The sequence below is a fragment of the Poecile atricapillus genome, chromosome 2 (genome assembly GCF_030490865.1).
Source record: "Poecile atricapillus isolate bPoeAtr1 chromosome 2, bPoeAtr1.hap1, whole genome shotgun sequence".
NCBI classification, from domain to species: domain Eukaryota; kingdom Metazoa; phylum Chordata; class Aves; order Passeriformes; family Paridae; genus Poecile; species Poecile atricapillus.
In genome coordinates this window covers 58,590,902-58,604,191 of record NC_081250.1, presented here as the reverse complement: position 1 = coordinate 58,604,191, position 13,290 = coordinate 58,590,902, and the positions used below count along the sequence as shown (strand labels likewise).

The 13,290-nt window shown below is 35.9% G+C and overlaps 1 protein-coding gene across 3 annotated transcripts in view; it reads left to right on the top strand.

Annotated features, from left to right (window-relative positions):
* ATP9B (ATPase phospholipid transporting 9B (putative)) overlaps positions 1-13,290 on the top strand; it is a 154,062-nt gene that overhangs the window by 121,227 nt on the left and 19,545 nt on the right. For all 3 annotated transcript variants that reach the window (XM_058831637.1, XM_058831636.1, XM_058831638.1), the window contains exons 14-15: positions 2,340-2,452; positions 6,645-6,893. In XM_058831637.1, coding sequence (XP_058687620.1) covers positions 2,340-2,452; positions 6,645-6,893 — 362 coding nt within the window. The remainder of the gene's footprint in view (positions 1-2,339; positions 2,453-6,644; positions 6,894-13,290) is intronic.

Below are 13,290 nucleotides of genomic sequence, written 5' to 3'. Positions count from 1 at the left end.
TTCCATGTCTTTGTTGATTCTTTTTCCTCACCTATGTTTCCTAAACCTTCTTCCCTGGCTTCTGTTGATTGCAAGATAGGAAAATCCATACTTTTCTGTGCAAAAGCTTTTCTTCTCTGCTTGCTGAGAAAGAGGGGGTGGAAAACACAAATTTTCCAGCCATCTAACCTTCCCTCACCAAGCATGATATGGAGTTGGACTGATTTAGTGGTGTCAGAAGAAATAATCTTTCCATATAATAATCATAGGGCTAATTTTGTTTCCTGCTTAGTTTTCCCAAGCAGCAATTACAGAAATAGTGGGAAGCAGGTTTGACAGTTGCCTGCTGTCTCACCTTTTGACTAGCATTTAGTTTCACAACTCCTAGAGGGACCTTTTTTAATTCAAAGACTTGGCAAAGCCAAGGGCAGTGAGTAGGTATTAGCACGCCTGGAAAGTTAGGAAGGTGATAAAGATTGGCTTGGAAGTTTCTTGCACTGAATATTTTTTGCACAGTGTGGGGGTTTTGGTTTTGCTTTCTTTTAGAAATGGAGATTTTAGTTTCTCATATTTATTGGTAGAAATTTTCATAATTTTCTGGAGATTGAATTTTTCTAGCCTCAAATTAAAGTAAAAAATGTAATGAAATTTAATAAAAGGTCTCAATAAAAGTGCAGCTTCTAAAAGTAGAAAAAGTGGGTTTATGTGATTACAGTAAAACAAAATAATTTCATTTTCCCATGTATAAAAGTAACCAAAAATTTCCAATTTGCTGATTATAGAGATCTGGAACTTTGTCTTCCTGGGCTGTTTTCCAGCCTTGGGAATGTTCAGCTTCTCATGTAAATTTTTAATACTGTTATGCATATTTTGTAGAGAATGTATGCATTTCACATGAACCTTATTTTAATTGTTTTTAAAAATTCAAATAACATGACTGTAGGAAGAAAAATCTTTAACAACATGTAAGAAAAAGCAAATGGAAAGTGTAGTTTTTTAATGGTAAAGCAGGAATTTGGAACGAACATCTTGAATTGACTGGTAAAGCAGAAAGACAGGGTTTGATAGTGCAGTGCAGTGGTACAACAATGAAGTGTCGCTGTACAGGTATCATCAGGAGGTGGGAGTGGTAGACATCACAAATGCAGCTGGGAAAGACATGAGACTTTACAGCCCTAATGAATCTTTGAAGATCTCTGATAGTTCTAGTCCTTATAAGTGCATAAACTGGATGCTGGCTGGTCAGACAGTGTTGCTTTGCAGATAATTATAGCATGTGTCATGCTTTTGGTCTTTTCTTCTCTTGTTGCTTAGCATGTATTTTGGCATACTGGGATAAAGACAAGAAATAAAAATAGTTAAGGTAAATAAAATTAATATGAAATATTTTATTCTGCAGTATTTATTTCCAGATAACCTTCTTATACTCCATTTTTAAAATAGTGTAGAAGTTTCAAGAATGTCTTCTCTGGTACCGTGTTGGGTTTATTTTTTTATGATCACACTTATGCATTTCAATGACACAAATAGGAATAGCTTTATACTATTTTTATACTTGCTCTGCCTGAGTAGCCACAGGGAAAAAATTTTAGGAAGGGCCATAATCAAAAGAATCGTTTGTGAGCTGACCATGTAAAGCTAGGCAGTAGTGGCCCCTTTCTGCCTCACATACCCCATCAGGCAAGGCTGAAGCCCCACCCCTCAATTAGAGGTTTTCCAAACCAGAGGATGTGACTGGCAGAGGTGGATGCAGTGTCAGTCTGACTGACACCCTGTAGTTTCTTACAAATGTGAAGTGAGCACAGAAAACACTGATTTTGTTCATTCTGCCTTATTCTGTTTGGAGGCTGAATCTGCTAAATTTCCAAGTGATGTTAGGTCTTAATGACTTAATCTAAGTAACACTGACACTGAGCGTGCCCAATTGCCAGAGCGTCTGCCTTGGTACATGAAGTGTGGAAAACTTGTCTGAATTTTTGGGGTTTCATCTAGAGGGTTTTTTCTTTAGATTTTCTGATACATAGTGCAAACTCTTGCACTGGCTTTTGAGAGTCAGTTCCATCCACATACTGCAAATTCAATTTTTTGTATACAAAGATAAGGTTTTGTCTCTTCAAGTTTGCACATTTAGTTATTGGCAAAATCAGCTTGCAGGTGGAACCAGTGATTTCTTCCAGAATGACTAACCCAAATCTTTCTCCACAAATGTTCCTTTAATTTAACTAAATTGATGCTAACTTGTGATTCATTCCTTCTTTCCAAAGGAAGGATTTTTTTTGTGGGGGGAGGGGAGAGGAGGTGTTTGTGGCCATCTCCGAGTATTTTTCACTGCTTTGTGATATATTTCTCCTTTATTACAGGAACACTTACACAGAACGAGATGATATTTAAGCGCCTCCACCTAGGTACTGTTTCCTATGGAACAGACACAATGGATGAAATACAGAGTCATATTATAAACTCTTATTCACAGGTATTTCATAAATCATTTACATTTCATATGGGGGGTGGTGGTTAACGGCACGGAAGCATTGTTGCTAATGATTACGTCTAGGATCTGAAATGCTATGAAAGTTGTCGTGTGCAGGTATCTCTTAAGAAATATGGAAGGGAAAAATAAGAGTACGTAGTTCTCTCCTGATTACAAAGTTCCTCATAATACTCACTTAGAGATTTACTTTTCTGTTCTTCACTAGCAGAAATCTGTGTTAACCTCTCTGTGCAGTGCAGTCTTTCTCCTGCCAAATCATCTAGGAGTAAGCTATTCATTACTGGGACTACAAATTACAAGGAGGTGTCCAGAACAACATGAACAGTAATTATATCTTTGAAGATACTCATCAAGAATAGATATTGAAAAGCCATATTAATTGGTATAATCAAATGGTATAACAGTAGTTGTCAAAATAAAACTTACACAGGTATGTTTAAAAATTATTTTTTAAAAAATTAAGATGATTTCAAACATCATAAAACTGGCAGGGAGAAAGTGTGAGAAAATGGAAAAGTCCATATTGCTTGAAAACACTGTTCCCGTGATAAGAGTGCTTGGTCTGGAAAGTGTACAGGAGGATTGCGACTTCTTGTCTCTGTGTGGGTCAGTTGTGGGATTCTGCAAGCATTACTTGCATTTCTCATGTATGTAAACTATTTGGGTGTTTGCTGCAAACCTTCCTTAAACACCTGATTCTACTCTGAGATTAGGATGAACTTTATTTTTTATTTCTATTCTTTGAAACAAAAAATAAGAACATTGACAGAAGAGAAGACAAATTAAAAGTTAACTAGTATTTCCAAGTTTTTTACAGTATAATAATATAAATTTATATCATTTTTTTTCCCAGTAATTAACTTGGATACACAAACATGACTGCCTTGCCCCAGTGTCCTGGTTTAGGGCAAATTTTGGAGGAAACCTCCAAATGGGGTCCCTCTAGAAAACAGCTTCAAATGGCCTCTCCCACCCTCACCCATTCGGGAAAGATTTCCTTGGAGAAAAGTGGAAAAAACTGTTTATTTAACAAGTATTCACAAGTAAAAATTAATAATATTAAACAATGAAACCTCTTGCTGTTTTGAAGAGATGGCAAATTCAGGAAGTCCTTCTGTAGTTCAGAGTCCTCTGTGGGTGTTTCTTGGCTCACTGAGTGTCTCTCAGTCCCTCCTGCACTGGAAAACACCATGTCCTGGGCCCCAGTGGGCAACGGGTGTGAGCTCCCAGTGTTGTTCTGGTTTTTCAGTCCAGGGCAGGCTGATCAGTTCCAAGTAAAAGAAGAGCCACAGTCTGGGGAACTTCTCTGCCTCAGCTAGCTGTAAACTAACTAAAAGCAAAGGAGAGCTCTATCCCACTGTCCCCTCTGCAGACAACAGAGTCCAGGAGAAAGAGTGCAGGGTAGCAGGTACAGCTTCTGAAAACAAACTGCACGCTTCTCTTCCCTGCTTTTTGCTCTTGGAACCAGTCTTAAATGGGCAGAACTTAATATCCAGCATAAACAGAACAGACAACTGGGGATACAAGCATCATAGTCACCCCAGGACATCCAGTTAAGTTTGTAGACTGAACTTGTCTGTGTCCTCCTTTTCTCTTGTAAAAGGATCAACGATTAAAATATCTAGCTGCGTTGTAAACTATGGCTCCCTTCTTATTTGCTTAAAATAAAGCTAAAACTTTAATGTAACACCACACTGGACCCAGTTAATACTTTGTAGCTTTTGGGAGGAAAGAAAGGAGGGAAGACAATGATGAAATATGTAAGTTTTAAGTTTACAACTTAAATCTTAATTATTTTCTGTCTATACAATTAAATCCCTTTCTTGAATTCTTTTCCTTGGATAAATTTATTTCAGCTTAATTTTTAGTAGGTGTAGCCATGAATAGTAACTGAGATACAATAACCTTGCCTTGGAAATGGGAAATGGAGCTCTTTCACCTAAAGATTAGCTGCCCAAATTTGGTTCAGAATGTTTTACTGAAATTAACTGTTACTAAGTTTATAAAAATCACCCAAACCTGGCTTTTTTTATAATGTGTCATTTGGGTATTCACAGTAACAACTGTAGCAATAAATGATATTAACTGACAGTCTTGAGCTGGCACATCTTGGTCTGAGTGAGTTTGACAGCTAAGCAACGGTGTTCTAGGGGAGGCATGCTCACAAATACTAGTTTTATATTTTGCAGTTCAATATGCTACCTGAAAAGAATTGCACAATTCCTGGAATTCTTATTACATAAAGCTTTTACTAATTACTGTAAAATTTATTGAGTGGTAACCATGATTACAAGTTTTTAGTTACTGTAACATACTTAAAATAAGAAATGTGAGGGAAGCTTTTCTTCTCAGTTGTGGGAAAAAGGTTTCCAAAATGTAGGTTTGCTATTAGTAGATGATGAAAAGAACCTTCTTGGAAATGTCCTTTTTTTTCAGCTTTATATAACACTACTCTGTGTTTAAATAATGCTTTAATTACACTTGTGTTAGTAGCAACTTGTTAAAACAGAGCAATGATGGAGTCTCAGTAACAAACCAAACAACTACTAAACAATTGTTTCAATCTGAAAAAGTATGGTGAGGTTTTTTATTTAATCTATGATAATAGAAGCCGCCGGTTAGATAGGCAGTGGTTCTTGTGTGACATTGATTTTATCCCTTGTTTGTGTTCTGTTTTATTATTACAGTGGACCTACTAGACTATTGTCATCTTAATGTAACACACAAATCTATTATAACCTGATTATATTTCCCCACTGGAAGCATTTTGTGATAGAGGGCATAATCTTTAATGGAATTTGTGTGAAATTAAATTATACAAGCATCAATAAACATAACATAATTCAGAAGGAGTAAATCAGCTTAATTTATTTGTGACTGTAATGGCATCAGCGTTAGCAGAATGCAAATGCAGAGGTTTAAAGCAGTAGTTGAAAAGCAGTGCCAGATGAGCAGAAAGTTAAACCCTTTATTAGACAACACTGTAATTTGATGGGCAGAATGTTCACGGTTCAGCAGATTGCAGTCAGGAGGAAAAAAGCGTGGATTCTGAAAAGGTTTTCTGAGTTACATTGGAGTGAATGGAAGAGCCTGTGGTGGTACTGCTGATATATTTAATGTGCTGACTTTTAAACAAAAAAGCAAAACCCAACCAACAAAAACCAATGACCCCTCCCTAAAAAAGCCCAATTTATTTTAACTATTTATAAACACGTAGTGCTTTCCTGAGGAAGATCAGTTCTGTCATATGCTTGAGCATTTCTGAAGGATAACTTAAAACAGTGCTAGTTTAATGGTTATGCAACAGTCATATGATCTTCAAATATGCGTCAAACTGTTATTTTGCATGATTATTTTATTAGATTATTGCATTCTTGTAAGGACAAAAACATTTCAGTGGCAGCAAAAGCATGAAACTGCATTAGTTCACAAATAATACAGAAATTGTGCAAGTTATAAATTAAATCAGCAATATTTGTATTTTAATGACTCATAATATTTATACTTTAAAATGATGGTATTTTTTTTTCCTTTTCTCTTCTGATCTCTTCTGATCATCACAAATGTGGCGATCTTTTAAAAACAGAGATCTACGTGAAGATTTTAAAAAAAAGGGGTTTCTTTTTAGTTTAATGACACAGGTGAAGAAGAACCAACAAAACAACAAATTTTAAAATTTTGTCTCAGTGTTTCTGAGCTCATCCAGTTGGTGGCTGTTTTAAATATTTTTTTTAAAAAGGAAAAGAAAAAATAATTAATTGAATGCAATAGGTATGAAAGGACTATTGTGACAGAACATTGAAAAATGTAAAATCTGAAGTGAGGTAGCAGGGCTTTCTGCAGAATCCGATCAGCCTATTCAGCCCTTTTCCAATATACTTGATTGTGTTTCACATTTTTCAGTTTTCTTCAGGCTCTGTTATTGAAATTTGACTACAAATGCAAGGTTAAGAGCCCACATATATATAATTTCTTAATAAAAGTAGATGAGGCTTTTTGTGAATCACAAGCTGAATGAGTTAACAGTAGGTTATATAAAAATAAATAGATGGTTATTTGCCTTCATATTTATCAACCTCTGTGCAGGGAGCAGTCAGATATAGATGGATAAGTATTCATGTTTTGTCTCCATTTTTGAACTTTCATTTACTATTCATTGTGTTGGGTCTTAAAGGCTCACTCTCAGAACAGTGGGAACAGTACGAGCTCAACACCATCCAGGAAACCTCAATCGTCTGCGCCCAAAGTCCGAAAGAGCGTCAGCAGTCGGATACATGAAGCGGTGAAGGCCATTGCACTCTGCCACAATGTGACCCCCGTGTATGAATCCCGGGCTGGTGTGTCTGGAGAGACAGAATATGCAGAGGTGGATCAGGACTTCAGCGATGAAAATCGAACTTACCAGGCTTCCAGCCCTGATGAGGTTGGTATGCAAGGCTGGAAATATTTGCATCTCCTAAAGAATGGGGTAAACTAAGTTAAAAAGAGAAGAGCCATAAAAAAAAGTGTTTTAAACAGGGATTTCTTTAAAATTAATAGTAATCTGTTTTTATTTTTTCTATAGCTTAGGAAACATCTGCTGGTTCTTTGTTGTATTAAAGTGTTTTCAGTTATTTCACTTAAAGATCTGTGAAGTCAGTACTTTGGGGTCAATACTATATTGAGGATTGCAAAAAAAGGTTTATTATTTATTATTCTCAAAGCATTAATCCATGTATGAATCATAGTATGCTGTTAAAGGGAATATGAAACTGTTCTGAGTGATGGACAGCCTGGCACACTAGTTATAGATGCTACCAGATACTGGAACATATAGATTCTTAACAGGAAAAAACAAACTAACAAGACTAACAAAAACAAAACTAACTAGAAAAACCCCCATAAAGGAATATACAAGAAAAAAAAAAATATTAAACCTCAAATGCTTCTGTAGAAAATGTTTTGAGCTTCAAACTCTAGCCAGCTTCATAATCTTTAGGGTTCTTTCAAAAGTGCATCAAGTGTAACACAAATTTAAAACACTATTTCAATAAAAGCATGTATTTGACTTCTATTGAAATCCAAATTTTAAAAAAATCCCATTGGATTTGAGTTATTGTTCTGAATAATCCTATTTTGCTCCCTAAATTGATTGCCTAAAATTCAATCTATAAAGAACTAGAAGAAAGATACAAAGCTCATGTTTCAAGAAACTGCAATGAGTTCACTTTATAAAAATCTGTGTAGTTGATACAATAAAATGGAGAGACATGGACTGTTTTGAGGTTGGCTTGCATCTGAAAGTGAGCAGGTTGAGAAGAACCTTTGTTTTAAAGAATTTCTAGCTTTTTCTGAAGGTATTGTTGTTGTAACTGCAATAGCTTAGTCATAAATAAACTAAGGTGGTTGTAAGATGTGAAGAAGGGATTATATACCTGAGAGGCTGAATATTTTTCTAGTTGTGTAAGTTGATCTCATACAAGACAATGTTTCTTTCACAAACTTCATCCTGCCACATAGTGTACTGTTCATGTATACATTTGGTTTTCATGTCTAATATGTCACATATGTAACACTAACAAAACTTTAGCAGTTGAAACTTCAGGCTATAATTGCTAAAAGTAACAAATCTTATAACAAGTGTTTTTAGGAATGCAAGAAATAAAATTAAATCTTTCTTCATGTTGTAACAAATTAGCAGACATTACATACATTTCAGATACCATAAATACTGATAATATACCGTTCATAGTCTCAAAGGATTGTAGAATACAAAGAAGTGGCTGGTTCTCCACGACTAAAATATGGCAGTCAGAACAGTTTTAAAAATAAAACTCTGGGCAGGATTTGAGATGCTGATCATTGGCTAAAATCAATAATCCATAATACTGTATGTGGTGTTATATAGTGTGAGCTGATCCACATTATGAATTGAGAATCCTGAAAGGGCATTTGTTTATGATATGTAGTTGTATAATGTTTGACTTGTATTATGCACGTGTACAGATTTTCATCAGCACATGCATTCACATTTACTAAATGTTTCAGTTTAATGAGCCTGTGAGGTACTACTGAGTGTAATGAATGACTGCATGAGCAAGGATCTGCCTATGAAGATATTATGATAACTATAAATTAAGTAAACATTCTGCTTAAATAGCCAAAGGTATTACTAAATCAGGTGAAGAGATGTGCAGTTGAGAGACACTGTGAGTTTTTTCTCTCGCTCACTTGTCTCTCCCTGTGGGCTTTTGAATATTTGTTCAGTTGTTTGAAAACTGAAAATGCTACCATGAAGAGCAATTCTCCTCCCATATTTACTAAAGAAAGCTGCTGAAAGACTCAAGAATTATACAAGCGGTGCCCTGGGAAGACAGTAGGGAATTTGACCTTGGAAAGATGAAAGGAAGGAAAGGAAAGTTGATAAAGTGCTAATATAATAGATCTGGGACTCAGGGTGGAAAAGGAGGTAGAAGAAATGAACAACAAAGAAACTGTTCATGCTGCAAGGGAGAGAATGCACAGATATCCTTTTAATAATGATTTTTTATCATTATTTTCAACTCATACATTAAAATTATATGACAGTGATATGAAATGTTTTCCTTCTAAAACAGCCTTAAATTTCCTTTTTGTTTCTCAAAGATAATGTTTGAAACACTAGTAAAATTATCATATTGAGCAAATATGCTGTAAGATAATGAGAAACTGATGTTAAATAGAGTCTTATAAAAAGATGAAGCTACAAAAAGCATATAAACAGCATAAAAATTGCGACATGACAGAAAAAAAGCCTAAGAGTTCAAAGACTAGCAGGTCTTTATCATAATTTTTTTAAGACTTCTATTGATGCAATGTTTGCAAATCAGTGGAGCCTAAGGAAAATAATGTAAATGGTTCATTATTTAGCTTATTGAACTTTCCTGCAGTTAGGTTGACGGATGATGCCAATGTTTCCCAATCACCAAAGTACCATTTTAAAAGCATTTTTTATTGAATAAAGTGCTTTGAATATTGCACCCTGGAGCTTTATTTAGGGAAATGGTTCAATTGATGTTTTCTGTTTAACCTCAGCACTGACCTATCACAACATATTTGGTTCATAAACAACATTATCATTTAATAGACTTAACCGGTTTTATGCATTGTACTTTCTCAACATTGCAACCCTGTTCCTTTAGATTTTGTTTATGGATCTGACTTGATTGCAGTATTTTGAAACAAGATGTTATTTGCACAGTTGTCTGTTGCATTATATAATATTGCATGGTCACACCATAGGATGTAAAGAGCAGAGAACAGTATAGAAGTACAAACCATTCTTCCAAGTAAGAAGGTATAAGAAACAGCTCAGTAATATGCTGACTACACTACACACTTAATTAATTGACTTGAGGAACTCTTTTGAAATTCCTCACATCTGTGTGTATATGTGTGCATCCACATACAGATATAATATAACCATTACAAAGTATGCACATTTAGAAGTAGATACATTCGTCATAAAAGATGTATTTATCCGTTGTTAGAGTAACCTGAGATAAGTAACTGATTTTGTATTCATAATGCAAACCCTACTTATGCTAGGCTCTTTGTTTCTTATGATAAGTGATCAATATTTCATTTTCTCTGAAAGAGTGGAAGGTTTCATTTGTCTGTCACTTGTCCTCTACAGCTGTGGCATAGCAAACAATAAACATTCAGTGAGAACCCACTGGATGGGGAAAAAAAACCAAAAATCGCACACCAAAACCCAACTTCAACTCTGTCATCATAGGTGTGGGTTCAGCTCATCTGTAGAAAGCCAGCTACCTTAATGTAATGAACAATCATAAAAGGATATGAGCTAAGTAGGCAAAGCAATATAGTTCAAAGGTCAGAGACCCAAGCAATTCAGGACATGCTATGAACAGGAGCCTTTGAAGACCTTTGCTCCCCTTAGTCAGAAAAGGTTGATCAGTCATGATTTTTAATGATTGCTTACTCTCATAAACCAGCTATTTATTGGTTATGCTTTGTTCTGCACAGTTACAGTCTCAAGCATTTCTAATTCCAGGATCTTGAATATTTAAATACTACCTTAAAGTGTGGTCAGTTATTTAATTCCAACGTTTCTGTCCAGAGACAACAGAGTTGCTAAAATTAATTACAAGGATACAAAGCCAATCATTTAAAAACAGACAGGGAAATTATATGCCCTTAGTGAAGCAGCTTTTGTGTTTACAAAAGTGAAGCTGTAATGTATGAGACATGTTGTATTGTTTAATTCATTTTATTGTGTGTGCTTATTGAAGCAAGACTAATTGTGTTGTTTTGTCAATGTATTGTGAAAAGCAAATCACTCAGTAGCATAAAACCATCACTTGCATGACCTTCGAGACCCACAAAGAATAACTACTCCATAGCTTGTCTTGAATATTGATTGGTAGTTTTTTCACATGATCAAGCAGTATTTTTAAATTAATAATTTTATTTTAATTACAAAGAGGTTTTTTTATGAAAAGTGATGGACTGCAAATGTTAGTTATAAAATCACTGTTTATAAATATAAACAAACCAGCAGACAGATGTGAGTTGTTGAACAGTCCTGATGGAAATGGTTGGAAACACTCAGGCAGTGGGAAAAGGATATCTCACTGCTTCCTTCCTGTTTCCAAAGCAATAGCCTTAACTTGAAAATACCATACTTATAGTGTCTCTATATATTATAGAACAGTTTAATTTTGAAAGCAGATCCTATTGTCTGAAGTGAAGATGCTCTTAAATACTCTGAAAGAAGTACAGGTGAGTTACATGAGAATTCTTCTAAGCAGCAAGACTAGCTTCCAAAATTTCCACCTCTAGTCCTTTCTTACCCTACAAATTGCTCCTTCATATATGCCAAAACTATTGAAGACTTTATTTATGCAAGTTGTTCTTTGGCTAAAGTGTGAAGACTCATAGCAAGGCTCCAGGAAAGCTGTGAGTACAACTGTGGTGGAACTCCCAAACTGCCCTATGAGGTGGAGAACTGCCAACTGCAGCCACAAGACAGTGGATCTTTTTCGTAAACTAATGTAAGCTCAGAAGAGAATATTGTACATTGAAAGTGACAATTATTTGTTCATAAACTGTTTTGAGCAACAAATACCGTAAATTTTGAGCAGTTCAGTATTTCTGCTAGGGAGCAGAAATGATAGTCTAGGCCATAAGGAGAGGAAAGCAGGAGCTAGGCATGATAGCCAGGCTGCTAGAGGCTGTGGCCTTAGCAATGAGCTGTACAGCCCCACAGGATCCAAACATGGTGCGCAGAGTATGTCCTGTGATGGAAACCTGCATAAGCTAACCTAGTGCGTAAGCTGTTTGGTTTGATTCGGTTCCATAAATGAACATTTCTAAATAAACGGGTTGATTACGTCCCCAAAACATGGACCTGCAGCCATGGTCTGTAACAGTGGTGCTTTTGAAGTTTCACCTCTCCATGTCCCTCTGGAAATGTACTCGTTCCTCAGGTGACTGAGTTAGAAACACACTCCTACTTAGAGAAGCTGCTTCTACCTCCTGAGCTGGTACTGCTCTTGGTGATGGTATGGGTTGCACAGTTACTGCTTGACTTGGGAAAGTGTCCTTATGAAATCTCTCAATTTGCCTTTGAGTGGAAGTCTGTGCCCTGGTAATTAAGTCTTTGATATTTGGGTCTGTGAACTGCAGAAGCTCTCAGGGTTGGGTGGCCTCTAGTGGGGAGACTGCTGACAGAATCAACAAGAGTTCGAGTGGGCATGTGGTAAATGGAAGCACCTGAAAGATTTAGGATAAGAACACTAAATGAGGTGTTTCTCACTAGCTCACATCAGATCTTTTGCATTTCTGTTTCACAATGCTATTATTTGCTCCTTTCTTTCCTAATTTGGAAGTTGAATCTTTGGCATTGTCCCATGAGAGGTAAATGGCCATCTTTACCCTTTGGGTTGCTGCTGAGGAGGAAGAAAATTATCAAGTTAGCAACCACAAATCTCTCTTTGTCTCCATGTGCATTACCTGCCCTAGGAAAACTGCACAGTTAGTGGGTTCACTGCATACCTGTGGCTCAGTAATGGAAAGACCATTTAGCCACCTATATGCTTGTGTCTCCCATGCAGCTGGTTTCCATAGAAGGGGAGCTTTGTTATAAGCCAGAGAAGATCCATAAAATATTCAAATAAGTCCCTAATCTAGATTCAAGAAACTTGACACATTTCATTTGTGTTTGTGTATCAGCAAATTAATGGTTATCAGCAAATAAATATTATCATTGCAATGGATTCTTTTAAAACAAAATGGTAGCATCACCATCAAAGCCTTCTGTGCTTGTCCAACCTTTAATTGTTTTATCTGATTTCAACCATTATGTGAAGCTCTATGGAAGCCACAGCTGCTGCATTTTCTTGGCATTGTGGGTGTTCTTGATTTAGGCACACTAGACTGCAAGACCATTTTAATGTAAAATTTCAGAAACTTATTGAAGAGACGAGAATATACTTGTAGAACGGAAACCTCAAGAAGAGATTCTACTTGCCTAAGAATCCTTTTTCTAAACTCTCTATAGCCAGCCTTTCATTATATATGTATTTGTTAAGATTTATAATGTAGATGTTCATGCCACATGTGAAATACTTGTTTAGGAAAAAAATTCTACATTCTAAAAGGTTTAAGTATTTTAATGGTAAGATCTGGCTATGTTGTTTTGGATGCTGCTCTGAGTCATTCTGAGTGATGAGAGTCAAACTTGTCTTTCTCTCGAGTTTTTTCAGTGTCCTTGTAGGCATCTGTTTGACTTGAGCCTTATTGACTAATTCTTGTATGGTATTTGCCCTGATCAATTT